This window comes from Galendromus occidentalis, unplaced genomic scaffold, assembly GCF_000255335.2.
Source record: "Galendromus occidentalis unplaced genomic scaffold, Mocc_1.1 scf7180000077141, whole genome shotgun sequence".
Lineage (NCBI taxonomy): Eukaryota > Metazoa > Arthropoda > Arachnida > Mesostigmata > Phytoseiidae > Galendromus > Galendromus occidentalis.
In genome coordinates, this window is record NW_003805129.1 from 17,357 (window position 1) to 44,318 (window position 26,962).

The following is a 26,962-nucleotide window of genomic DNA, read 5'->3' on the forward strand; positions in this document are numbered from 1 at the left end:
TGAACACTTCCGTATATGCATCTCTAAAGCGATGCCATCGGTCAGGTACATTATTCGATGATGATCTGAGGATCGAGCTCCATCCCATGAAAGTCACGAGGAGATCGACCGTCGTTCTCAGCAAACGAGGTCGGCGAGCGGCGCAGAGTTTTCAATGAGATCGGCTGTATTCGCGAGCATTTCGCTGTCTGCGCCATTCTCGATTTCCTCCTTCATTTTTATGCTCTCGCTGATTACGGTGTCCTTCTTAACTGACGTCTCTTTATTCAGATCAGCTTCACTGAAATGAATCTGAGCCGTGGTTGTGATGACTGAGGGTATTTTCTTAACGTCGGCGGTGCTCGACGAACATTCGCTCGGGGAACTGGCGCGGCCGCTTGAGCAACTGGTGGCACGCCGCAAATTACGCGATGGAGCCGTCTCTGTCGACGGTGTCACTGTCGAAGAGTAGCCCAAGTCCGACTCCGGAGCCGTGGGCCGAATGCGGTAGCTCTGACCCGGGTAGCGATACGGAGAGCCCAAGCCCGCGACGGCTGATCCATAGGAGTTGAGCAACAAGTTCGCTTGCACTCCAGCAGATTGAGTTTGGTTGGTGATCTGATCAACATCGAGATCGGATGGCAGGCAGAGGGGCATGTTCTGATCCCGACCCGGATAGGAGTACGGGGAGTCTTCGGTTTTGCAAGTGAACTTGGCCACGCCGATAACCACACCGATCACGACCACTGAAAAACGACTCCGTGAATATACGCTCATGCATGCTGGGAAGAGTCACGTGATTTAGGAAGTCTGCGGTGGAATTCGCTGACTTCGGTAGCCCACTTACTGACTGCGAGAACAGGACCAAACACTTTCCCTACACTTGCGGACTGCTCGCTGAAGTTAGGATTGAGTTGTTCCTGGAACGAAAAAGCGACGATTCGGGAGTTAGGTCGAGATCTGAAGCTTCGAGGACACAACTCCGGACAGGCGACTGGACTTCGAGATTCGCCAGGCAAGACGGGTTAGAGTCCCTACCCCACGGGACGAATTTGGCATACAATTAGTTAGGGTTTTTGACGAAGGCTGTCTCCTGGCATCGGAGAGCAGAGAAAACTGATAGCCCAACTCACCAGGATCTGCAAAGTGACCAAAGAGTCATATGGGGACGGACCGTTCAGAATTCCGCCGTAACAAGAACTCTGCGGCAGACAATTGGGTTGATCGAGGGGGACACGAGCCAAGTTCGCCACACACCACGAACAGCTGGATAGCTCTGTGGGAAAGGACTTCAATTAGTTGCTGAGTCATTTCAGCGATGGATGCTGGACATCTTCATTTGAATACCGTCCAAAGAATGTTACCACTTCCAGAAACGCTCACCGAAACATTCACTCGGATTCGATTTAGCGGGACAGTTGGCCTCGGAGCAAGGCAAGAGCGTGTCTTGCAGCGAAGAGAAGTTCGGTAAGATAGTGTCCTGAGCTCGGAACCACGCGGGGCACAGATCCAGATCCCGGATATCGGCCGATGGCGAGGAATCGCTACTGCATAGCATCTCGTCCGAGCCCCAATTGTCACCGATGCTGCACTCGCAGGGACATTCGGGGTCCTCCTGCGCCATCCGCTTACAGTTGAGGCAGCCCCTGTCATTCTGGAAGCGGAGAAGGTCTTCGTTTAATGCGACGGTCGGAGAGCAGATGGAATCCGCGATCAAAAGAGGAATGGAAACTCGCTCGTTACTCACCACGCCGCAAGGGGTGAACGCGTGCACGCCTTCGCAGGTTCTGTTGACTAGGCCCAGGAACACATTTGTGTGGGAGACGGCCGATATTTGGTACTTTTTGCAAGATAGTTCGCCCGAGATCAAGTTTGGGAGCGCATTCGCTAGCGACAGTCTCAGATCGTAGGTTCGCTGCACGCTCCGATCCGACGGTGAGACACATGCGGATTTCTTGGAAAAGTTCTTCAAGCTTAGGATCTCATTCGCAATAGCCGGTTCCTTGTGAGCGATGTGATGCTCTTCGATCGGGGTTTTGGCCGTGTGCTGTAAAATGGTCGGATCGACCAGAGTCTGGTGCGAGACCACGTATCCTTTGTTGTCCATCAGGAAGCAGGACGTCTCCGCCCAGCCGGTGGACCGCGTGTCGCACTCGGGGAACAGGTCCGTGATCAGTTTATTCAAGTATCCAACGTTCAGATCCATCGCAACCACCGCGATGACGTTATCCTGTTTCACGTAGGCTCGGCTGACGGTGACGATCTGACCGTAACCAGCCACGTCGAGATACGGCCCTGTGATCACGGTCCTGTCACGGAGATCCGCGGCGTGAACGAACCATTCCCGAGTACTTGGGTCGAATCTCTTCGGGACCATCGTCGCTGGCTGACTGATAACGACACCTTTGCTACTGGCGACGTAACGTCGTACCATAAAATCCTGAGGAGCCATCAAATTCCAATCTTTGGTGAGGTAGGCCAGGAGTCGGATTTCCTCCTTGATGTGCTGTTTGACGATTCCCGGATTCCCCATGAGGTTGGAGCGGTCGAAAATGAATTTTGTCAGGTCGCGCACGCTCTGTTTCGTCTCCTCGCTGTTGAGGTGCGAGAAAGGACTCGCGAAGGCGGTAGGGCTGAGGAAAACTCCGAAACCCTGCATCGTCGAGACTTGACCCCCGTAGAGGCACTTCGGTATATGAGGGAGAAGGTCCAGCCGGTGATAGATCAGGTTCCGGGCGGCGATTTCTTTAAGCGGGATTACGCTCCTGAGAGTTACTGCGTAACGCCCGGATATTTTGAACGCGACGAAAACCGAGAAAGGCGTTCCCTCGATAAATCGCCACGAATACTGCATAGGTTCAGCATCGAAGAGATCGATGCGAGTTTTCCTATACATCATCAGCGGTGGGAGCTGGGGTTCCAGCGAGCTTATGAGTGGAGGCGCTGCTTCCAGAGCCACGGCTTTGCTCGGCACGAAATGCGGATGCGACATTACGTGTCCGGTGTCGGTGTTGACCATGAAGGCAAAGCGGTCCGGTGTTTGTTCGGGTAATTGAAAGTCTTCAACGAAATACTGCAATGGGAGATCGACTCCGAGCACACCGTCGGGGATCGAGTTCATTCCTCTCAGACGGATCGGGAGCGCGACGGTCACCATGAGCTGCCGGGTGATCGGCTCGAACCAAGGCGTTGAGTAGTTCAGTGGTGGGAAAACCTCACTCGGCAGGAAGGCTTCGACGAACTGACCAGCTGTCGACATCAGCATGTCCGTCGAATTCACAACGTAGGCCCGTCCGCTGAAATCGAGGTGTTTTCTTTTGAGTATTGATTTCGAAAGAATCGAACGATCATGAATGAATCGATTTGGGAGATAGAACCCCTCGCTCGATGCGCTCGTGAGTCTTCTATGAAATTCTGCTTATCTTACCCCCGTGAGCTTTGAGGGTCAACGGCCGTCTCTGCGATGGCCTTGAGGTAGTCTTGGGCGAAAACAATGCTTTTCTTAGGATCTCCAAGCATGTACGTGTTGATGATCACCCGGTAGGATTTCAGCTCCCGTCGTCTGAGGTTCACGAAGTTCAAGATATCCTTCGAATAAACGGTTTTATTTTTAGTAATTGCGAGACGAGACAATTGATCATATCTCGAGATTATCTGTTCCGGACGCAAGAAACATACTTTTCGATCGTTGAGGTGTGAAAGTTTCCCCACGGATATGAACGCGATCAGAGCGTCGGCGAGACCGTCTTCACTCGGTGAACGAGTCCGTCTCAAATACTCGAAGGCCTGAGCGAAGCCTTCCCGGTGATTGGTGTTGTCTGGAAGGGGATTTGCATTCGGCCTTGAGTCCTAAGATCCGGACCAGGACGTTTTCTCAACGAACATCCTTCAGGAATTCCTCGCTGCCGCTTCCATTTGATGAGCTCTACGCGCATCGGCTCTTCCGAAACGAAATGAAGAATCATCGGACAATGAGAGCCGCTCACGTCCGGAACCGGAATTCGGTCTCGGAGAATAGGTTCCCGATGAGGGGAGCCCAATTTTTCTACATCGTCGCAAGGGATATGAGCCCCGTGCTTGGCTCCCCGATAATCTGGTTCGGCTCCCACAGCTCTACTGTGCGTGTCGATGCGCGCAGAGCACGCAAATTCCAGGCGACAACATGGTCTCGCAAGCAGTCCCATGGTCGACCTCTATTTGTGGACACGGGACGAAGACAATGATTTCTCTCGAGATAGCAACGAGCATAAGCAGCGACAGTCGACGAAACGCGCGAGAAAGAGCTTCGAAAAGATAGGCTTGAGCATCTCTTGAGCTGTTCGTCAGTCCACTTCATTGGAATCAAATCTCGAACAATAACCTCCTGAACAAGGACCATCCATGGCGCTGCGATGAGCCTCCTATCTTGGAGGCAGTTCGAGAGCAGCCATCGATGTTGTATATTTTTCGATTTGTGAGAATGAGCTTTTCTCGAAAATATCAGGCAGCCATGCGAATCGCCGGTACGGTAGCCGGGGGCAATTTAACCTCTCCATTTGCTAGGAACAGGTTCCCGTCCCAAATGTCTGCCAAATTTTCTCCCGAGTACTCACTGCTGACGGGTTTCAGTCTCTCAATGAAGTCGAGAACCCGGTGAACGGTTTCATCGGTCGCCGCCTCAAGGATATGGCAGTCTCTGGGAGCCGACCATGTATCCGCCACCGCGATGACCGCGATTCGATCTTGGGGCGATAAGCTCTGAACGAAGAATCGTGCGATAGCCTGGAAGAGCGAATTAGCGTTGTCAGGAAGCGAAATCAATTCGCCTTATCGAACCGACGGAGTCAAACGGAAGCTCTCTCTTCGCGATTACACGCAGACTCACCTTCCCCACGGTGAGCTGTTGTTGTCCTGTTGCACCACCGTGATCGAGCAGCACGACAATATTTTTCGTTCTCGGACGAACCGCCCGCGCATACGCACTCCTACATGGGTAGCAATTATATTTATTATTATTTTCCTTGCAATTGATTCACTGCACAATCATCATTCATCGTCGTCTCTCTCGAAGACGCCAAACTTATTAATCGATGATTGCTCATCGCCGATGCTCACCTATGCCTCGTAATATCGCCGCAGTAGCTTCCGACCTGAGCTGGAAACTCGATATGGGTCTTCTGAGTGATCAGAAACTGCCATTTGGCCGCTGGGATCGCGGTCGCGATGCGGTTGAAGACGGGTCGGAGATCATGAAACGGTTCCGCCTCTCTACTCGGACTACACGTTGTGTTTGGCGCGATCTGCGGTTAGATGCGAGCATGGTGAATCCGGTCGGGTTGGAGATCCGAACTCGAATTCGTCAGCTCATTCTGGTTCTGAATAATCAGATACTGACCTCAGCTCCGAAAATCGGATCCATTTTCAACCATGTATCCATATCGCAGCAAAACTGCGGTGGGAGATTGACGTCGATAGCTGTCTGATGCATGAGGTCGTGGATCTCTTGGGACGCATTGGCCAGAACCTGGTAAATGAAACCGAGTCAAAGTTTCCCGCGTCCATGCAGGAGCATCATCAAGCGCCAGAATACCGGTCCCGGGTAGGGTACAGAAGCGGGATAGAGCTGCGTACGCCCGAGATCAGCCTGACCCCGGATCGATTTTATCGTTCTCACAGGGACATCTGGGAGCTTACCGTGTAGAGTTCGCGGTGTTTCCTCTTGAGAGATCCGAAGGTTCTGGCAAAAATTTCATCGCGGTCGAAGGGCGCCGGCGCGAAGGATAAACGATCCAGGTTTGCCTGTAAGAGAAGGATCAGTGTGATGAGCTAAAATAGGGGGGCTCGAGACCGTCGGTGGGAGCGAAAAATGACCGAAAATTTCGGGAAACACATATGTATGTGTATCGAGAGAGAAAATCGGTTGGTCCGAGACCCTCGATTCGCTTTTCCCAGGATAGTCCCAGAGATCCTCTCGTCGGAATCGAAATCATTCATAGCCTGAAAGATCGCCCCTGAATAAGCATATTCATTGAGCAAGACCCCATCCCCAAAGACGGCTCGACCTCGCCTATGCTTCGGATGATAGGCACTATTGAGAAGCGCACACCCATCTTTCCCCGGCTGATGTCGCATGGTTGAGGAGAGTGGGAACTTTCCTCTTCGTGCTCATCTGCACCGAATTCCTCTAGAGCAACAGGAACAAATACGCTCGACAATCGACTTAGGAGTGTCCTACGCACTCAATGACACCATAGTTTTTATCACTGCCCATTGAACTATGATAGAACACTTTCCGGACTATCACACTATTCGAAGCTAGCTTGCAGTCTCGAAGATATGATGCTCCGAGAGCCCATCGACGAGTTCGTCTTATTCTATCTACACAGAAGTGCATGCTGGACATTTGGCTCACTCAGAAAGAACCTCTCGAATCATGTATCGCTAGACGATATTTGTCACCATCTCGCAAGGGATCTTCCTGGGCGACACGTCTCCGGCAAATAATTCTATCTCGACTCTGTTTGGAGAAGCACTCTCAAAGCAGCCGAGCCACCAGCCGCCGGACCATGCCTTCGGGAGGTTGGGTTAAATCGCTGTCCAGTTTATGATTACATTTTGGTTCGGATCAAAGCGATCGGCCGCTAGATTCGTAGTGATTCACCATTTCCGAACGCTGGCTCAGCGACCCGTTCCGCGTGGTAGAAGAGTTTCAGAGAGCACTTCGCTCTTGGAAGTGGTTTCTCGCGGCGCAGCGCCCGCTTGAATACATTTGTCAATCGTGACGCAGAATGATTTCTTTTAGTCTTCATTGACCACTATTATCGGCTCTTTCCGAACCATCTGGATAAGTGTTATCATGGACCGCGTCTCTCGGGAAAGGTCTCCCTCAAGAGGAAATGAATCGTACGCGAGGAAAAACATGGCTTCCGCGAACGGTCATGAGCCGAAGAAAACGCTCAGTTTCCGATGACTCGAGTTAGGATATTTCGGCCGACGTATTCGGGAAATAAAGACAAATTGCACGGACTTCGCTAGCTAACTGCTCGAGAAATCAATGGAGCCATCTGATTGGGATACCGACCGTGTGTTTTCTGATTGAAGGGCATGCCCGTCTATTTTTCGACCGTCCAAAACCTGCCCGCTTGTTAGAGACTGCACGTCCCCATCTAGCGCCCACCAAAGGCGAACTGAGTTCGGCCTCCCAAACTACAAGGTGGGGCAGTATATTCTCCCCATTTTGTTTTGCTCATAGAATCCGAACCATGAGGGCTAGCGAAGTTCTGTTCGCGTCAAAACGTTTAGGAGGACTCGCCCTCTCAGAAAAAAATTCTTTGGTCCGATATTTCCAAGCTGGAGAACAAGAATCAGCGCGAAAGTGAGGAAAATGAGTTTTCCCACAGCAATCAATACCGAGCTTTATGAGAATGACCTTAGCTGAACTTCAAAACGTCAACTTTGAACGTCCACCCGGTGAGAAGTCTCGGACCAGAGGATTTTTTTTCTGAAACTGCAAGTCCTCGTGGTCATTCTATTGCAAGCAGGATTCCGCTGGCCGCCTTGGTTCGGATTCTATGGGAATCATTCAAAATGGGGAATTTATACTGCCCCACCGTGTAGTATACATAATTACTACAGAAACTAGCATTGCTGGATATCCTCAAGAACGGACCGCGAGAGAACTCCTGCAATCTGCGCGACTCCATTCCAACCCTCAGACAGGCCTACTAATCGGGGGTTTCCCGTCTGTTGGGAAGTTTACGGTGTAATGAAGAGCGTATGGAGAGATACTTTGATGTACCCGTACTCAAGGCTCAAGGGAGGGACTCCGGAAGTGAGTCGAATCCCGAATAGTGATTGCCGAGTCCGCCCAGAAGATTCTCCCCTGGAAAATGCGCTCTACCCGCATCCGAGCTGTGGTATTGTCTCGAATCTGCCGAAGATGACCAGCACATAGAAGAATTGAACAAGAAAGTATGAAGCCGATAGAATTCGAAAAAGGGACTAAAAGACGGCAGCAAATATATCGTGATTGTATGTACGAGAGCTTGAAATGACACGGAATAAGAAGACGGGCGGCTCACAGACTTCGAGACCTTCGGAAAACCGCTCTAGTCCCTTGGACTATGTGTTTTGATGAACGACGTTGTAGTATGTAATTGATTCGCGCGATCGGATGTCGATAAGCGGATGCGATAGGAAGATAAATTTTATTACGATTGTAAAAACACGAGTCAGTCCTTGGCGTGGCCCGCTTTTCCGCTAGTCTCTCCGTGGAGCCGATCCGTCTTTCTGAATGTCTGATGAGTTTTCGACGGAAAACGTTGTTCTACCGACGTCTCGAGAATGAAGTCTCCAAGGCGAATTCTCTCTTGCAAGCGAGGATTCTCGATTCGGATGGCTTCCCACGAGCTCCACTGATACATTTGAATCTGATCTATCATGCATTCAGACAGCCATCTGATGTCGGGTCGTCCTCATCCTTCGAAGACTCCTCGATTCTCAATACCAAGTAGACCAATCGAGCTTCGATTAGGGAAATGGTCAGATGTCAGCTGACGGGCGAAGAGCGTGCTATTGATATCGCCAGTGATACATCGGAGCGGACGGTATCCTGAGGATTCCCGGGGTCCCCGATCAGAAAATGCTTGCGGAGTCCTCCGGAGGAGCTTCCGCTACGTACCTGAATGTCGGCAAGCTTGAGATGGCTTTGGGACATCCGTTTGAGGTGCTGAGATAACAGCGAAGCTCTTCCTTCATTCGGGTCGGGGCTCACAACCGAGTTTTTGAAAACGAATACAACGAGAGCGCAGAGGATTTGTTTCAGCATGATGGCTTCTTTTCTGAGCTCAGGGGCTGAGGTCTTCCGCTCTCAGAAATTCCGCACACTTGCACTCCTCACAAGCACACACCCACGAACAAACACTCACGAACAGATAATCAGAACGACAAAATTGTGCGTCGTTTTTGAGTCACATGGATCCGGCGAAGGAGGCTCGGCACTCGGTGCCTGCGATCTCAAAGAGTCCATTCGACTCACGCTCGCTCGCTCCAACAGGTAGCTCGGCTAAGAGCGATCCGGCACGGGTTCGAATGTCGAGAACATGGAGACGAGGATGCAAACAGTGCATCAATGATATCGATGCATGTCAAATTCGGTGAGCCTCTCTAAACAGCTAACTCTAACTACGACCACGATCATCGATTGCCGTCGACACTATCATCGCCGCGGCTCATTCTTCATTCTTCTCTTTCGTCTTGTCAGAAGAAAGAGAGAGGCGTAAAAGAAAAGGGGCCCAATGTTTACAAACACGAACTTCCCCTCCGCACACGCGGATTCGAATTGAAATTCGCGCGATTGGGATCTCGCGGCGTATATTTGTGCGATTGTCCCCGTTCTCCTGACGGCATGCACTCGATCAGGTACGATTCTGTAAGAAATCACTCGTGAAAAATCACGCGGGTTACATTTCTACGGGTCGGCGGTAGGAGAGTGAAGACTCGAATGATGACGATGAATGATCTTTGCTGAGTAGCGCAGTCCGCCCGAGGCGGTCCCTCACATTCCTCCTGCTTCAGCTTCGAGCTCTGACCCCTCGGTCTCACATGCAAGCTACACTCGGACTAGATCTCACAGATTTTGGAAATCGGCACGTAGCTGATTTCCGCTGCACGGCGCGCTGAGCTGGGCCAGCTTCCGTGACCGACTGATCGTGCGTCAGTCATGCAAAATCACGGTGTGTCCCAACACCGGTAATGGGATGGCTGTTGAATTGTTGGGAGAGTTCCCCATTATCGGACTCCAGAACGTCCGCTCATTCCAGCCTCGGCAGTCGTTCTCGGAGAAGTCGAAAGTCAAGAGCAGCTGGGGTCGGGTACTCGAGGGGGAAATCGCGTAATGGCCCTGGGGGAAGAAAGAATCGTATACCTGTCTCGGAGAGAAGAGACCGTCGCTTTGCAGGGGCGCTCCAATGATAAGCTCCTTTTAGGGCCCCCGACCAAAGGCTGGGTCGTCTCCGAGATGATTCAATTGTCTCTCCAGGAGCTCGAGGGCATTGGGTACTGGGCACACATGGGACGTCCATGGACTGACTCCAACACAATGCGTCAAAAGGTGATTGGGCTCGCCGAGTACTGTGATATGATTTATTCTTCGAGTGAATAATTGCCTAGCGAAAGATCTGCTTCCTTGATGGATCATGGAAAAGGCTTCGTTCTCCCTGATCGGGTGAAGACCGGGCACCTGTTTCTGATGAACAGGCTCAAGACTACTTCGGACTGCACCTTCGAGTCCGAGCTAAAGCGCCCCGATAAGACGCTCCTGAGTTTCCATCGCTGTCCATATTTCCATCGACGAGGGGTGTGGCATATCTCTTCCGAGGGACCTCCCTATCAGATCCTGGTTCGAAGTGGGGAAGGGTCGTCCGTCCTGAGAGGTGCGGTCACCCAGGTCATGTGAGAAGCTTCCTCTCAACATCGATTCAGATCACCACCAATCGAAATTCTTGCTGTTGCCGAGAGCCTTGAAGTCCCCCTTATAGTTGTTCTCGAAACCGAATCCGGGGCCTCGATGAGAGTGAGGGCTGCTCAGCATGAAAATCGGTTGCATTATCATATGATTAGGCGTCTTCCGAAAAAGCATCGAATGAGGCACCATGACTCGTTGGACGAAGTCGACTGGAATTCCGGGCTGTCTGAGGTAAGAAACTCCGCTGATCCGAGACTCAAACGGAAGATCCCCCTGATGCGATGGCGGGTGGTCGTGAACGTGATCCCTCTCGGAATTAACCCCGAACGTGTTGAATCGTAGGATGGACTGAGGTGCCCCGGCAGAAAACTCACGACCACCGAAGGCAGTTGTTGTTATAACGGAACTTTCCACCACTCCGCAGAGGGACGAGCACAGCGACGTAACGATCAGAATGAACTTCTCCATAGTTTTGGAGCGACACCGCACCGTCTGGTGCAGAACGTGGATCGCATCGGTCTTTATATGTTCGGGGGAAAGTGGAATCGGGGAAATTTCTCGCTGGAACTCGTGTCGTTTTTCGACTACGAGCTTCAAACTGATTTGGGGAAACTTTCTTTCCTCCCTCCGAGTTCCGCAAGATGCGATCCCCTGGCAGCTCCTGAATGGAGCCCCGCACCGAACCGCGACGCTTATGCTACAGCTCACGCTGGCAACCCGAATATACAGAGAGGAGAGAGATCCGCGTCCCAAATCCCCAGGTTCTTGCGCGAATCGTCTCGAAGACTTGGTCGTTGATGTGGCTGAGTACACGTGATTATGACGAGAACGTTTCATATTCGAACTCAATATTCGGAACTTTTCATCATTCTCGTGGGATGAGGATTCGACTTGATGTAATACTTCCTCATGGCTCCATGCTGGGATGCGAGGAGCTGTTACCTTTATTGAGACCCGAGAAAAGAAATAGCGACTTTGGACTGGAAAGAAAGTCTTCCTGCTTTTTGGAGTAAAACTTCATTCCCATCTACTAGATCGTGATGAAGCTCCGGATCGACCCTCGTCACTGCACATGTCCGCAAATGAGCGAAAAACTCGAGGTTTAACATTTGCAACATATTCCTGTGAGTCGGCGACAATGCCCCCTCAGGATAAGTCGATCCATGGTCTGGAAAATTGTTGATGATTGACAGGCTTTCGAGGTCAACTGGGCTCCCTCCGGATCGTTTCGTGTGGAGACCTGATCTTTCCATTAATTGTTTGTCTCTCGGATGTGGCCAAGCATGTCGCACAGTGGTTCAGAATCGGCAGAATCAGGTTCGCCACCGAATGCTTCTAAAACGATTTCTCAGCACAAGTCTCGATGCCCGGACTCCATTTTGGGTCTCGGAGGCTGCGCGTTCGGTGCGCGGAGCATTCCAATGGCGATACTTTCTGACGGGAATTCATCCCAGAATATGGTTGTCTGAATGAAAGGAGAAACAATCCTTGGAGGGAAAGGGAAAGAAAAAGGAAGAAAAAAGAATAAAAAGAAGAAAGGAAAGAAGAAAGGAAAGAAGAAAAAAAATTGAGCAAAACTTTTATTCAGCGTCAGTCTCCTGAAGGCTCTACAACTCTAACTCGATCTGAACATAGCGAAGGAACTATACATAGATCTGAGACTTGAATTGAAGAGAGAGCTCGGTCTTGATGCTTTCCCTGCATACAACAAGGTGTTGACTGGGAAGAAACGATGCTATCCGACCAACATCGAGACAACAGGGACGCACGCTTCCGTCCCGCTGAAGGATCTCCTAGAGCACTCTGTGAAGCGAATACTAAGCTCGCCACCGAAGCCAGAATTCAGCCTGTTGGGGAAGCACTTGACTTCCTTGTCAAAATTGGGTTGCGATGGATCCTCTGGACATTCGGAGTACATGCAGGCGTCCTTGTGTGATTCTCTTTCGGACGGTAAACTATTTATTGTTTCTGTGACCTCTCTCCGACTCAGCAAGACTTCTGAGGAAACGGTTATCTTCTGGGACAATCCCAAGCCTTCATCTACGAACTATTGTCGACCCCTTAGATTCGAGCTGACGAAGGAGACACCGGAAGTGATCGAAGCACACGTAGCTCGAGTCGAAGATGTGGTATCGGACCTCAAAACATTCGTGGTAACAATAAGGGAATCAACTTTCTCAGTGGACTTCAAAATGATCCTATCAATGATCGACGGAAAGATTATCCAGATCATCAATGAAGTGCCTCACATGGCTCAGTGTGTAAGCTGCAAAGCCAAGCCACCTGAAGTGAGCTCATTGGACTCAGTTTGTTTTTCTTTTTTTGTCTTCTTTTCTTTCTTTTTTCCTTGTTTTTTCTTTCTCTTTCTTTACTTCTCTCTTCGAGGAATATTTCCCCTTTCATTCGGACAACCATATTCTGAGATGAATTCCCGTCAGGAAACATCGCCATTGGAATGCTCCGCGCACCGAACGCGCAGCCTCCGAGACCCAAAATGGAGTCCGGGCATCGAGACTTATGCTGAGAAATCGTTTTAGAAGCATTCGGTGGCGAACCTGATTTTTGGCCACTCTGGAACACTGTGTGTCGTATACCCAATCAGCGATGTCATGGGACCAAACTTCCGAGATGCGGTCAAGAGCATCAGCTCACGAATCACAACCATCCATTACATGTTCGCGGAAGATCGTGAAATCTCTCACCGACTCTCCGGGTCGGAGATGATCAGAGGAGTCGAATAAATCTCGAAATTCGGAATCGGAACGGGAGGCTTACTTAGGATGCATCCTTGAAGAGTGTGCCTCGAGGCTGCTTCCTTTAGGCGAAGACTAAAGCTGCAGACATGTCGGGACAAGGCACTTTATCTCCGGTATGTAAGATTGTTTGTCGAGGGTGTGCGATATGTCTTTGAAGGGCTCCCAGAAAGAAAAAAGGCTCTCCCTCGTCGCCCGGGGAACGGCGAGAGTTACCTCGATCGATATGGAGCTCTAGGAGGACGTAGAAATATATCCATTCATGAGACATCATCTTCTCTGCATTGCGTTCCACGATTGCTGAAAATATTTCCGAATTGCCGAGCCACGCCAAGCGTCCCGAATTTCGCGAGGCTCGGGAAATCATTTGAGAAAAGTGATTCAGTTCTCGATCTAAGAGACACGCTTTCGGGATTGGAGGATATAGTCCGCTCTTATCGGTAATTTGTTTTTTCGGTGTGTCTCGACTCTCCTCCGCCGTCTTGTCTCCGATGGAATGTCGCCGGAATGAAAAATTAGCTCAATCTGCTTATCTCCATTCTTGGATGGGGATTACAGAATCCGAACTGCAAGTGGGTGCTGTCTTCGGAATGACGTTTTATCTCCTCGATCAAACGATATCGGTACAGGTTGACAACTTGACTAGAGATCAATCATTCAATTGTCGGCAGGTGAATGAATTCAGAACCAGAATTCCACATGAGAAAAGATTTTCATTTTTTTTCACAAGACATTCATCGGCGAGAGTGCCGGAGAATACCGGGTCTCAGGTGGCATTCTCGCTCTGAGCAATCGGCGGCTGTTTGAAACCACGTCAAGGATTCGGCCGATTTCTGCGTGCAATTCTCGCTTTCATTGCGGTCGGTTCTCCAGACATACTCGGTTCGAGAGGCGTCTCGAGTATTCCAAATAGGATGGGGAACGTTAATGCGTCGAGGAGCCTTGTGGATTGAAAAGACAGAATTTCTCCCTGGAATTCACAGTTTATTACATTGTACCCGGGAGGTATCGCGATTCCTGAATATATAACATGCATGTATGCGAACGGAACGGTCCTCTGACAATACTTTTCAACTGTTTCACCGTGTGCCATGCCTTCCGAGAATATATAAATGATAGTTTGATATCACAAGGAACGAGTTTGCAGGATCGCAACGTCTCTATATATTGAGTCTTCCTGTTATCGGTGAAGAAGTCACCGGATCGTCTTGCTCGACCCGCGTTGTGAGTCGATCGAGTTTTGGATCAGTGATCGCAACACATCATCTGGCGGGTTTTCGATTCTAGTCCTCTCGATGAGGAGCAATCGTTGCGAGAGAGACTTATCGAGGTGGTTCCACGGTAGAACATATACATATATTAGTTAACTTTCTGTAATCCTCAATGGGAGACGATTTCCCCTAATGATTCTTGGTATCATCTGTGAGGAATTCTTCCTAATCTCCATTCAGCCGAGCATCCTGAATCTATTGGTTCTCTCGGCGATAAATTCCGCAATCTTGTCTTGCGTCACAGTGCCGAGGGCTTTTTGGAAAACGCGTCTGCCAGCTTCTTCTAACGGGCCGACTAGTTCAGCTCGCCGCTGATTTATTGTAGTCTCGCCAATCCACGAGAATATCCAGTCCAAACCGGGCAGGAAATCCAATTCTTTCATGCGAATTCGCCCCATCCTTGTTATCTGAGAGCGGGAACGACATTTTTAGAAAATCCGAATGAATAGAATGAATGCCAGGCCTTCACTACAGCGGGTGCTCACTGTTGCGCTTCGCGAAGTTCCGAGTGGAAAAAGCTTTTTTGCCGACGAACGGGTTCCCTCGCACGACCCGGCCCGACCAGTTCTTAGGATCTGTCCATCTCGGAAAATGCATTCGGCTCGGCGAGCTCGGTTTTCCGCATCGAACATATTCTGCAATAGTATTGATTTTGAACGATCGGAACTCACCCTAAAATCGTCGAGGTGCATTCCTTTGGCGCTTAGTGAGACTCTGAACCGTGTCGAAACCATGTCCACACGAGCAACTCCTGTAGCTTGTAGCGAACCGACGGGTGACTCCCTTTGATGAACGCCCCGAATCGTTATGTTCTTGAGGGTTATTGGCATCGCGAGAAAAAAACGGGCATTCGCCGCAGAAAGGACGGCGTCCCCCGATCGATGCATACCTTCGGAGCAAAAAATGAAATTCTTCGTAACCTTCTTCTTCTCCACTTTCCCGCGAAATAGTCATGAATGGAGCGGGATAAGTCCCCGAAACACCCGATCACCCAATGCCGGGATCGAATGAGCGCATGGAGGGATCTCAATCGACAACTTCGAGCGCGCATGGACTCCGCCGTATTGGGAGACAAAACAGGCCTCTCGCGCAGAGAAATGGGGCCTCTATCAGCGAGTACGACACCGTGCTACTTTCTCAATGCGAGTGACTTTAATAATCGCGTACTTTCGGTGAACTCGCTTCCGAAGCCGACTCTCGGATGGTGGGCGGCGCGGCGGTCTCTTGTCGTGAAGGAACGTCCCATTCCGGGAAGTATTGTCTACAGAGGGATGGCGCTCTATGAGAACCGTGGAGAGAAATATCTCCAGCGAATTAGGTACCTGCGATCAATCCTCTTATATTGAGATCCTCGAGTGATCCGTGCTTGGTATCCAATCTTCTCTCGACCGTGATATTGTTAAGTTGCGGTGAAATTATTGCACTTCTTTTCATCACAAAAATCAGTCTGTCGACCATCTCGTTAGCGCGCGTACTCGTCCCGGAGCCTCCTGCAAAACAACGCGGTTCTCATCATCCGAACGCTCATAACTCATCAGGAATTCTCGCTCAGTCGCATCGGTCTATTCTCGAGCCGTTCAGGCTAGAACTTCCGACTCACCGCTCTCCCGGAAAGCGTAATCCTCTTCGAACTCGATGACATCTTCCACTGCAAGCGGAGGAAATTTCAAATTCGTTTCACTGAAGTTTTAATTTTGAGTGAGGGAGGATGGCCAAGCGGGAAGAGGCTAACGATATCAACCAAGAGCGTTTCCGCAAGAAAATCAAGGACTCGGCAATTGTTCTGATCCATCAGAATAGAATGCTCATTCGGAAATTCCCTCCTGCCTCCTGTAGCGACTATCGTCTCCAGAAATTTTTCCCCAGCAGCTCCCGATCTCCGGAACTTGATCTGACTCGCTCAGAATCGGAAGACGCAATGACTCGATGACATTCGGAATCGAGAAATAGGAATGAACTCACCGCCGTTGAGGAACGCCGGGTGTATAAGGACGATCACAACGACCACCAAGAGGATTGAGGTCAGCAGGAGGCAGAGTGAAGTTTTGCAGCAACAACAACAGCATCGGAAACACATCGTTGCCATCAAACGTCATCCTACGCCCGATCATTGAGGCGTACTGACACCTTTTTGCCGCCGCTTCCTCTCATACGAGAGCATATCTGTCGATTGATGCCGACGGTAACCTGACGATGAAAGAGAAAACTCTTCTTGAGAGCTTATATCGAAGACACTCGGGGGAATCTCCCCACGATAGCGAGTCCGACGGCGGCGGGCGGCGCCGACAGCAAGCTCAACAATGACCCGGTCAACCGAAAGACCCTTTAGCCGGGTGGATCAGCGAAAGCATGTGGGATGGATGCGGTCGGGTCAACCGACAACCAGCATCAATGCGAGCACGGTAAGCCAGACACCAGAGAATCTGATCTGACTAGGTTAGTTATAGGGAGGAATAATCAGATCGGAGAAGGGTCCCCATACCAAGGAATATATTAGTGAGAGCACAACCAGGCTTCGTAAAACAAACTGGACGCAGTGGGGCGAGGACACAGGGGGAAATTTCACAGGGGGAGCTTCAAAGAGATTCGCATGGATTCCCGGATCAGCTGACCGGACGGACCTCCATGTCATGCACCATGGAGAAGACGGCACGTTCGTTTCTGAGGAGCACCGCAACCCGTGGGTAATGTCGTTTTCCCTGAAGAGGAAGTCCCGAGACGACCAGGGCTCTACATTGCAGCCCGATCTACGACACGACCTCGGATCCGAAACAGACTCATAGACCTAAACGATAAATTCTGACGTACCGGCTCACAGAGCACAGTCTGACGTAGCAGACATAATCCCGCTGCTCGAGGGGCTATTCTCGTAGCTCACCATCCCTTGTTGTTGTCGTTGTCGCCGTCGTCGTCGACGATGTTGTTGTTGTCGTTCTTGCTCGAAGCGGCGGTGGCAGCGCCGAATACTACGACGACGATGGCGATAGCTATTCTCAAGTCTCCTCTCCTGCGGATTTTCACTCGCCACACTCACCGACCCTTCGATGTCGTCGGCTCTGGCGCAGTCTGAGCAGCTAGGGGGCGCGCCTATCTTTGAGTACGAGAACATCCATGTCTTCGCCGTTTTCCCGATTCGTCTCCGTATGATCGGCGCCGCGCTCTTCTGTGGAACTGAAGTGCGTAGGGTCCGTTGTGCGAGGAGCACCCTTCCTGACTCCATACCTCCTAGTAGGTGATTCTTCGCTTGCAATCATACGACCGCGGCCACCGGGGTCTCAACTCCAAATACTGAGGATTCCGATGGTCGACCAACTCATCCCGGGATTCGTCAATGGAAGAAAACTATCTCGACATGAATAATCTTGAACTTTATTTCCTAGATGCCTACTGAGTGCTTCTTCCGAATTCCTCTCACGTGAACATACAGCTACTTGTCTATGAATTTAACTACATTTCAAATAAATACTTGCGCACGTACATACACACACAGATATGACGATTATAAATTATTCGGCAAGCCTCAATGGCGGATGTTGTAGACTGTGCTCATCACTCGATGCGCTCCATGGAAGGGCATCGCCAACATCTTCGGTAGGTTGTGAACATGGTAACGACCCATGTGGAAAAGTTTCTCCCAGGCCGTGTACCTGTGGAGAAGAAGTCTAAGTGGAAAAGATTCATAGGGAATGGCGCCGATAGTTACGGGAAAGAGAGCTACAACCCGCTGCTGCCAAATATCGAACAAGCGCAGATTCGTCCAATGGAGGGAGCCGGAACGGTGCGGCGGACGAACCCTACCAGTAATTGAGCCTATTCGGTTCGAAAACCAGTTGAGTGAAGCGGTCCCAGATGGGCTGAGCGTTGCTGTCCTCAATCAGGAGTACGAAGAGAAGAACAAGCAAGGCATGATGAAGGCTGGAAATTGCAGATCACATTTAGTCGACGCAGAAATCGGCAGAATCGATGCAGAAATCATCGGTTCAAGTGATCGGTGAGGAAATCAGCGGCGAGATCAATCGAAATGGTGATTCCTTGAGTGGATTGCGAACGTTGCGCGAATCGAGGGTTTCCGGAGCTCTGGAGTACTCTTCTACGTAGAAGCGTCTAAAATAAGAGCTGGACACGCAAGGGTCGCGGCAAAGTTTGATAAGGATTTTTTTAGAGGTGTGAACGTGAATCCTCCGCATCTGAAGGCACACCCTGACTTCGAGTCGTTGAGCCGATCGTTCCTTCCGGGTCGGCCATCCATGCTTCGCGGGCCAACTCGGTGAGTTCGTACTTTGACGTGTGGGTGAGCCTATGCGTCGTGTCTTCTGAAAATTCATTCGTCTTCGGCGGAAGCTCTTCAGGGTGTCGCTGAAGACGGCGGCGCGGCCGGCGGTGTCGACTACGACCGCTTCTTATTTGTGTACTTGTGCTTGGGCACCGAAAACGCTTCTCGGCAAAGGTGGCTCAGCCCATTCAGTCGCCAAATCAAAGAGAATCTCTTTTCTGAAGGCGAGCCGAACGAAGATTGACGGACGGACTTTCGGCTCTCATGTGTAAGCGCAAAAGTTTGTTTGTTTGAGCGCTCGCTGGCCGGCGATTTGACGAGCGACACACATCGGGCCTGTCTTCCGCGGATTCATTTCCGATTTGCTCAGAAGATTCTGTGGAATGCCTCTCAGCGGAAGATTTCGTGAAAGCTCTGAGGATCTCCTACGGTAAAAGGATGAATTCATTCGGAATTCATAGAATTCCTCCACCTCGCGACCATTATTGGGATGCGATAGCTTATGAGCTGTTTTCCGGTTAATGGAAATCAACACCTCTCCGTGGATCAGTGACATCGAGCGAGTCAACGATCGATACCGATTATCCTCCCGCGACAGAGATGCGCGAAATCCTTCTTCTCTCAGAATCACGGGCGTGGATGATTTTCGATTATGCTTCATTCACGTAACCGCTATCAGAAAAGGCTGCCGACCAATCGAAGAGTGTGGTGAAAAACGGGCCCTGCCGGCGACCGGCGAGGGAGAACTGCAGTCACGCTATCCAAAAAATTCTATTCTTCTCAGCTGTCAAAGCGGTGTGTCAACTCACCGGATCATGGCGACTCCACAGATAGGATGAATTGTCCCCGGGATTGACCGATGGAAACTGCGGTACGACGTGAGCTCAGACGGTTCACGTGGAGCCGAACGCGGAGCAAAGCCAACTCGTTCAAAAGTGAAAGTGTTCAAATAGCGCCGACTAAAGGCGCAACCCAACGCCTCGTGGTTGTAACTCTCCCTCAGTCAAATCTTCATCTACCCAGCGACGGTTCTTGAACGCCGGCACATCCCGCAGCTCCCGTAACGGTAAACTCACTGACGTTCAGGGGAGCTCGGGCACAAACTGGAAGAGAATTTCAAGGTTTTTTTCTCCCTTATATGCGAGATTGTGCGATTCATTTTACCACCGTGGACCGAGAGAATCATCCTTGGAGAAGGGAAACGACGACCGGTCGCCTGGAATTTTTTGAACGGGGTTTCTGCACAGATCGAATCTAAGAACTGGCGATGACACTCTCGCCGACAATGAAGTACCATCATAGGAAAGAAGAAGGAACGTAACACCTGGGTACGTGGCATCCAGCACCGATGAGGTCGATCGTAACCGGAACAACAACAACGGGCCCGAGTCTTTTGTCAAATTATCCAGGCGGGATTTGAGACAAAGCGTCGGATATAACAATTCTTCGTCTTCTTCCGCAGAACGGCAACGCCGAAAATCCGAAGCTTCCTTCTTCCCCGAACATCCCCAAAGCTGTTTGGATCGAAACACTGTCGGGAGGCGTAAGGATTGATTTGGAGAATTTCGTCGGATCCCATAACGGGGAGAATTCTCCATTGCTCCAAGTGTTGGGCTCGAGCGAACAGGTGCGCTATCCTGAATAGTACGGTGCGCCCTCCGAGCCTCGAGCCTCAACGAATTTCGATGCTTTCCGGCGACTGAGGGAGCTGTCGCGAGCCAGAACGATGCCCCGATCCGATCCGACGAATCTCGGCCGTAAATCGCGAAAAAGACAATCGGGTCCCGGCTCCCATTAAAATGGGCCGATCCGGGTGAGAATAGTTTTTCTAAAAATGGAACACTGAAACAACAACGGGTCTTATTAAGCCTCAATGAGGGGCTGAGGGGGATTTTTGTGAGAAGTCCGCCGACGTTTTCTGGCGCCGACGGCGGTGAGAAGCCGGCAGCGCGTCTGTGGAAAGCTAGAAGTGGTCTTCTTCTCGATTCAGAACACAACAGTCCGATTCCATCAGGCGGAAGAAAAGCGAAGTCGAGGGAAAAATCGAAATGCGCCATGATGCTTCATCTCCAACCGATTGCCCGTGCTTTCGATTGCCACGTCGTCTTCCTCATCCAAGACGCGACATTCTCCGAGATCTCCGTGAGCTCAATGAATTCGTGAGCTACTTCGAGCTGGGAAACGGCCTCGTTTCCCCGCTCCGGATTTTGGGATAACGAGAGAGCCGCGTTCAGGAACAGAGACTTTGTTTCGGGATGTTTTCCCGGTTCCGAGACTCATTGAAGTATCGGCGTAGATACAAAACAGATAGTCGATTCGACGCGCGCCAAAACGAACTCCTGACAGACTATACTTGCTATCGTTTCTTATCAGTCGCAGCGGGTTGTACAAACACGAATCGGCAGAGACGCAGATCCGAACGAAGAATCGATCAGCCGTCTTTTCCACGCTCTTTCAGAGCAGACACGTGCTGTTCTAGACGACTGGAAAGAATTTAATCTTCGCTTAACGAGCTTTTAATGTTTGGAAAATTCACGGATTCCCCGATCGGTAGTATGCATCCCACGTTTCGCATCCGGAGAATTCGCTACAGAAGTCGCGAAGCAGGACGTCGCGAAGCGAAAGGTCAAAACGGGTTGAAAGCGAAGAAAGCTGCCCTCGTCACCGTACAAGTACGACGTCGCGCGGAACTGGTGCGGCGACGATGTTACTGACCAGGGAGCGATTGCGTGTTTCACGGAAACTCTGGTTAGTGAGCATATTTGAACATTGTGTTCCTGGGTTTCCCGGTGTGAAACGCCGTCGTTTCTAGGGCATTTACGTGCGAGAAAGCGGAATGACGCGGACATATTGAGCGGCGTCCGGAGCGAGCTTCGCTTGTATTCGGATCGGGACTCATATCATTACAATGGAGATATGCGAAAAATGGAAGAACTTCCGAATCGCCACCGAGGAACTGGCATCAAGAAGTAAACCGTTCTACGCTGAAATGTTTTCTCATGTTGCGTCCAAGATAAGGTTCCTCAACATCTCCGTCAGGCTTCATTCCGTGGTCTTAAGATTCATCGTCGGAAATAAACAACGGAAGGTGGCGCAGAAGCAATCAACGCAAAAAAAAAATACCCGCCCCGTGTTGGATTGACTTACTTAATGATACTAGGAGCAACTTGGTGATCGCTTGGTAGATGTGACGGCAGTAGCCGTGGAGCGTGGAAATACTCTGATTCGACAAGACGCATCCCTCAGACTCTCCCCGGAACTCCCTACCCGGGAAGCGTCCGAATCTCAGGAGGGTTACTGAGGCAGGGGTGAGTGCGGATGATGCTAGACTCGCGTCGAGCTGCGACTCTGATCATGTCTGCGGCCCCTAGCGAGATTTACCGCTGTGAGCGGTCCTCTGCCACGAAGAGCCGGAAACCTCGAGCTCCGTCAGAAGACACTTGCCGACCTCCCGAATCTCCTCAACGATAAGGAAAAGCTCGCTGGAATCCCATCGAGTGGCCGGAACGGAGCGCGCTTGGGAGCCGGTCACATTCTCGGGAACCGCGCGAGATCTGGACAATACCCCCCCCGGCTGACGAGGAAAAGGGCGCGCGCGGCGGTTTTCGATGCAGCTCGGGAGAAGCGCATCCGAATCTAAGCGAAATCGTGAGACTTTCAGAGTATGGCTGTGCCAACTTTCCGCTAGGCTGCGCATGGGGACTCGGAGGTCCGCTGCCTGGGGAATGACGGCGATTCCTTTTCACGGCGGCCTTTTGACGGACGAGGGATCTGCAACTGCTCAGGTAGGCGATCCGATAGAAGCAACGAGGTACCTAGCGTGTGACCGGCGCCCGTCATAGATAGAGCTCGGACTTTCAAGCATGAAAAAAAACCAAAATAAGCGAGCAAATTTGCATTAAAAAATGAGAGAATAAGCTCTTTCAAGCGCAGAATAAGCTCGGACAATTTAAACAAGGTATTACCCGGCTCGAGCATTACAGTACACAATGAGCACCATCCGTAGATTTTCGCAAGTAAAACTGTGACGACGATCGTCCAGGGTGTATTTCAACTGAGGGGAACTTCTCTCTACGTCAACCGATGTCAACGGGGCAAATTCGGACGCGGCCATTTCAGCAGGACTAAAATCAGGGTCTCAACTCTCGGGGACATCTCCCCTCAGAACTTCAGCTTTTGTCTTGACGTTTTCGTAGTCCGGATTCCGACTCGACACTGATTTACACTTTTGTCGGAGCCGGTCTCCGATTTGGCCCGGCGTATCCTCGAGAGCGTCGAAGACTCGTCCGAACGTGCCAATGCTCTCGATGAGAGAAGTGTCCTTTCTTTTTCAAGTTTTTCGATGTCTGGGTGGTAGGTGACCGAGGTGACTTTCGAGCCTTGAGTTAGCGCAATGCTTGCGGCCTCCGAGGCGTCCAGAGACTCGACAACAATCGCGAAGGCATCGAAATTCTTGGCGCAATAAAGGGCGGCGTTGATCCACGTCCCCCATCGGGCTAAGATTGGTTGAGGCGGCAGAGATACTCCGGGTGCCTTCTCGCGGGAAGTCGTGGTTCTCGAAGCCGATTTCAGAAAAGTTCGCTTGCCATTCGAGACCATCTTGTCTTTTTTGTCTTGATTTCGTACTTTTGGGAACAGGAGTCTCACTTCTTCTGCCACTCGGTGCGGGTCGAATGCAGCATTCTCGGACACATTAATTTAAGAGCCGTACCTGCCTTTTTCATGTAGGCCACGCCGTCCGAGACAAACGAGAGCACATGATCGCTTGTGTGGGCCAGAGAAGCGTCAACGAATTCATGAAGACCTGCGATATCGTTTTTTTCGTCGAAAGTACTTCACGACCGAGAACTCTCTCGAAAGTCTCCATCTTCGACCCTCTTTCGGCATCCTTGCTGCCTCCTCGGAGTTTTCTGCTCACACCTCGACCCGTATGGTGTCGAACGCACGTGGAGAGCCATCAGCAAGAAGTCCAGCTGGTCATCTGCTTGACCGAAACCTCAAACGTCTTCATGGCCGGGCAGTGTGCAACGTCGAGCATTCTCGGCTCCGGAGGCGGCGAGCCTCGCGTATGCTTGAATGATTGGCCATGATCGAGACATCGGCAAGTCTTGGAAAACTCTTCCCGAGCTCGAAACTTCGGAATTAGCATTACCTGAGTCAACTTCTCGAAATAAGCATTCTCAACCGAAATGGTCCTAAATAAGGATTCTCGAGCAATATATGCCTTCTCCTTGAAAGTCCGCGCTCTAGTCATAAACAACTGCGAGTATGTGGTCGCCGAATGCCCCAGAAACCATCTCGGAGTCCTCCTTCGCTGGAGCGCTAATTAGTTTGTGATCGATCCTCCGATCGTTATCTCCATCCGCTCTAACCCTCGGGCAAGTCGCCACCGCGATTGACGAAGCGATCCAGATGGAGTGAAGGGAGGGACCTCTCCGAGGGTTCGGCCTTTGTCGGACGGGCTGCAGGACAATTTCATGGAGACAGAAATGGAAGGAATGAGGTACCATTGTTGTTCCCGATACAGCCCCCGAATCAGAGCTGATTGATTACGCCTGTCTTGTCACTGAGGCGGTGATGAGCTTTCGAACTACCCATGCGGGTATAATTCGAATTAGAGGTGCTTCTTTCCACTTTTTCCGATCTCCCAATATACTCAACCGGAAATCACGATCACTCAATTTTTAAAAAAGGTTGTCGATTTATTCCTTACTTACCATATTGCGTCGATAAGCAATCAATAATAATACTCCTTGATAAAGACAAGAAAAAGGCATCCGAGACAATCGTGCTTCTCTCAGAGATTCCGTCGCACTTTCTCAGGTAGCGAACACACTATCAACCGTGGGAACTCGGAGTGTGTGTCGATCTTAACGAACATAAACCCGGTTCCCGTTCCATATATCGGAATACCTGTTAACTAGCCCGAAGACAAGAATCGTTCCGCGATGTCCCATCGGGGAAAGAAATGAAATGCCCGAGATTTCTTCTCGCGGGTCCGAACTATGCAGTGAGACAGATTCTCAGATCCTAATAGACGAGTTGAACTGAAGCGACTCTCTTCCCCCGCCTGAGGCATACGCGCTGAAGCTCCGACCGAACTGAGGGAAGAGCTTCTCATTCGAAATCTAGCGGACACAGACAGGATCCATTTTGAGCGCTGGTTCTTGCTAGAAGAGAGCTATACCTACTGAACTCGTAATAAATGGAGTGAGGGCTCCAAACGATGGACTCGACTGCACTTCATCATAAGCTGAGTCTCCTGCGAATGGGACGCACTGCTAATGGGACGAAGATAATCCGGAATACCGATTTTCGAGCGCACTGTCTTCCATAGCTGTAGAAGGTCGCGCATTATTTATAAAACTTCCACTCACGAATCTATATTATGTATCACACGCACTCTCCGGCCGTATTTGAGAGGTCAATTTTTCTCATGCTCGGAATCATGACAGCCAGTGTTAGAGTTCGTCACATGTCTATCTAATCACTTTTGTACACATCCTCAATCGCTTTATCAATATTCCAATCGAAGTTGGATAATTGCTGGATGGCCGTGTGCCTGTCGGCTCGCGGAGCGACTTCCAGGAATTTGTCAATTTTCTTTTGGAAATCGGGGTTCAACGGTCCGGGAGCGCCAGCGAAAGTCTGCGCCCAGAACCGGGCTGTTTGTTGAAAAAGACTGTGCTTGGTCTTATACTGGTTCGCTACTACGGCGTCCTGGAAGAGTTAAGGAGGGTGAGTTTCCGCGAAGACTTGGTCCGGAGTTGGATCACAGAGCCAACGAATTCCTTCCCCGAGAATTGAGAATACGAAGAGTACTTCGCACGCACCTGCGGGTCATCCGGTTCCGCAGCGGACAGCAATGCTTGCAACGATAATAGAACTATCCGGAGCGTCATCGCTGCTGCCCACTGATCTTTGAGGATGTCGAGACAAATCACACCTGTGATGAAAATAGCCACATGATTACACGTCAGATTCGAATCGCCAACCTTAGCAATTAGACTTCGAATTACTGAGCTGATCGTCCTCGACGTATCTCACTCCCGAATGGCCTCCTCTGACGGACTGCAATAGACAAGGTAGCAGAGAGAAACAGGATTCCCCGATGTTCCCGACGACGAAACGCTTACCTGTTTGAGAGCTGATGTTTGGGTGCCATAGCTTCGTCGTGAATTTCACGATTGGGGGATTGAATGGGTACGTTTCGGGAATCGTAATCTGAACGTGGAAACGACCTCCCTCGTAGGGCGTCTTCTCGGGTCCCGTGATGTATCCCGTCAGACTGAGAACGTTGTCTTCTTGCAATTCCAATTTTATAGATTGCTGTGAATGGCGAAACTTGCTCAAATCGGAGCCCAAGAGGGGTGATTTACTCATCATACGGAACTCGAGCGACGAGTCCTGCACTCCAAGATATTGTTCGAATAGGTTATTTTTCACCAGAATGAACTCGATTTCATCAGCGAAGCATCATTTACCTCATCGGATCTGACAACCTCCTTGAATTCTCTGCGAATCCGTTGCATCGCTATATTAGCCATGGTTATGTTGAACTCTCGACCTACGGCGGTTTCCTGCGTTTCTCACCAGCTTGCAGCGGGAAATATCTCGGAGGGGGCGATATGATCGAGGACAGCCTTCCACTTTTCTGGCGCGCAGCTCTTCCTGATCGCTAACTTGGTTTCTACTGACAGCAGTTCCGTCAGGTCCTCGCAAGTCGCTACGAGATCAAATGGTAGAAGAAGTTCTGTAGCAGTGGGTGAATGGACGCATTCTGAGGCGGCCAGAGCGCACCGGGCGCTTCAAAGCCCCCTTGATGGATAATTTTTCCTCACGGGAAATTTCCAATGGGTATCGATCTTCTCTAGACTTGCTGATCGAGGGAGAAATCCTGGGGAACGAACTTTTCGGTGCGTGTAGGTTGGCTCCGGTCTGCTTGAAGTCTGCTTCGTTGTTGTGGATGTGCTCCCGGCCGTTATCGAATCCTGTGAGAACGACGATGCGTACTGTACTGAAGTCTGTATGAGGAGAAGACGGTTCGGCGGAAAATCTTGACTTTCCATTCTGGCGTCATCGATGAACCATCTGGCAATTTGAGAACTGAACGAACTCGATCCGGGATCGTCGAATCCAATGCCTTCTTCGAGACTCGAGGGAATTCCCCGTGGAAGCAGACTAATGGTGAAGTGGGGAGTCCGTGTTGATATACGGAATGGGATGGAATGCTCCCATCGTT

At 50.6% G+C, this 26,962-nt stretch overlaps 3 protein-coding genes and 1 long non-coding RNA gene across 4 annotated transcripts; all 4 read right to left on the minus strand.

The window, feature by feature from the left end:
* Window positions 1-117: 117 nt before the first annotated feature.
* On the minus strand, window positions 118-8,785 carry LOC100909158 (VWFA and cache domain-containing protein 1). Its single transcript, XM_029110892.1, has 13 exons — window positions 8,639-8,785; window positions 5,653-5,757; window positions 5,354-5,482; window positions 5,074-5,258; window positions 4,844-4,943; window positions 4,572-4,740; window positions 3,658-3,797; window positions 3,407-3,567; window positions 1,727-3,275; window positions 1,363-1,633; window positions 1,097-1,255; window positions 827-856; window positions 118-725 (listed from the first exon to the last, which is right to left on the minus strand). Exons 1-13 carry the CDS (start codon window positions 8,783-8,785, stop codon window positions 118-120), a joined length of 3,753 nt encoding a protein of 1,250 aa, XP_028966725.1.
* A 5,369-nt stretch (window positions 8,786-14,154) lies between these two features.
* LOC114828097 (uncharacterized) lies at window positions 14,155-16,524 on the minus strand. Its single transcript, XM_029110893.1, has 5 exons — window positions 16,413-16,524; window positions 16,048-16,095; window positions 15,770-15,937; window positions 15,119-15,336; window positions 14,155-14,854 (listed from the first exon to the last, which is right to left on the minus strand). The coding sequence occupies exons 1-5, from the start codon at window positions 16,522-16,524 to the stop codon at window positions 14,624-14,626; spliced, it is 777 nt and encodes a 258-aa protein (XP_028966726.1). The 3' UTR covers window positions 14,155-14,623.
* A 1,273-nt stretch (window positions 16,525-17,797) lies between these two features.
* Window positions 17,798-19,636, minus strand: LOC100908448 (uncharacterized). The gene is made up of 3 exons (XR_145386.1): window positions 19,530-19,636; window positions 18,246-18,362; window positions 17,798-18,094 (listed from the first exon to the last, which is right to left on the minus strand). It is a non-coding gene; the product is annotated as an uncharacterized LOC100908448 (long non-coding RNA).
* Window positions 19,637-25,032: 5,396 nt separating this feature from the next.
* On the minus strand, window positions 25,033-26,477 carry Ubc4 (ubiquitin conjugating enzyme 4). Its single transcript, XM_003741278.1, has 4 exons — window positions 26,205-26,477; window positions 25,857-26,049; window positions 25,554-25,666; window positions 25,033-25,440 (listed from the first exon to the last, which is right to left on the minus strand). The coding sequence occupies exons 1-4, from the start codon at window positions 26,265-26,267 to the stop codon at window positions 25,204-25,206; spliced, it is 606 nt and encodes a 201-aa protein (XP_003741326.1). The 5' UTR covers window positions 26,268-26,477; the 3' UTR covers window positions 25,033-25,203.
* Window positions 26,478-26,962: the final 485 nt, after the last annotated feature.

Bases quoted from the DNA above. Each gene is read 5' to 3' on its own strand.
- LOC100909158 (XM_029110892.1), bottom strand. From the start codon at position 8,785: ATGCTGAAACAAATCCTCTGCGCTCTCGTTGTATTCGTTTTCAAAAAC. The intron at 4,741-4,843 runs GTGAGTCTGCGT...TCGCTCTTCCAG, and splicing joins AACAGCTCACCGTGGGGAAG to GCTATCGCACGATTCTTCGT. The intron at 3,798-4,571 runs GTGAGTACTCGG...ATCCCCTTCCAG, and splicing joins GAGACTGAAACCCGTCAGCA to ACAACACCAATCACCGGGAA.
- LOC114828097 (XM_029110893.1), bottom strand. From the start codon at position 16,524: ATGTGTTTCCGATGCTGTTGTTGTTGCTGCAAAACTTCACTCTGCCTC. The intron at 15,337-15,769 runs GTACCTAATTCG...TTTGCTCCGAAG, and splicing joins TATAAGAGGATTGATCGCAG to GTATGCATCGATCGGGGGAC. The intron at 14,855-15,118 runs GTGAGTTCCGAT...TCCCGCTCTCAG, and splicing joins TGCACCTCGACGATTTTAGG to ATAACAAGGATGGGGCGAAT.
- Ubc4 (XM_003741278.1), bottom strand. From the start codon at position 26,267: ATGGCTAATATAGCGATGCAACGGATTCGCAGAGAATTCAAGGAGGTT. The intron at 26,050-26,204 runs GTAAATGATGCT...CGCCATTCACAG, and splicing joins AGGTTGTCAGATCCGATGAG to CAATCTATAAAATTGGAATT. The intron at 25,441-25,553 runs GTGCGTGCGAAG...TAACTCTTCCAG, and splicing joins CGGAACCGGATGACCCGCAG to GACGCCGTAGTAGCGAACCA.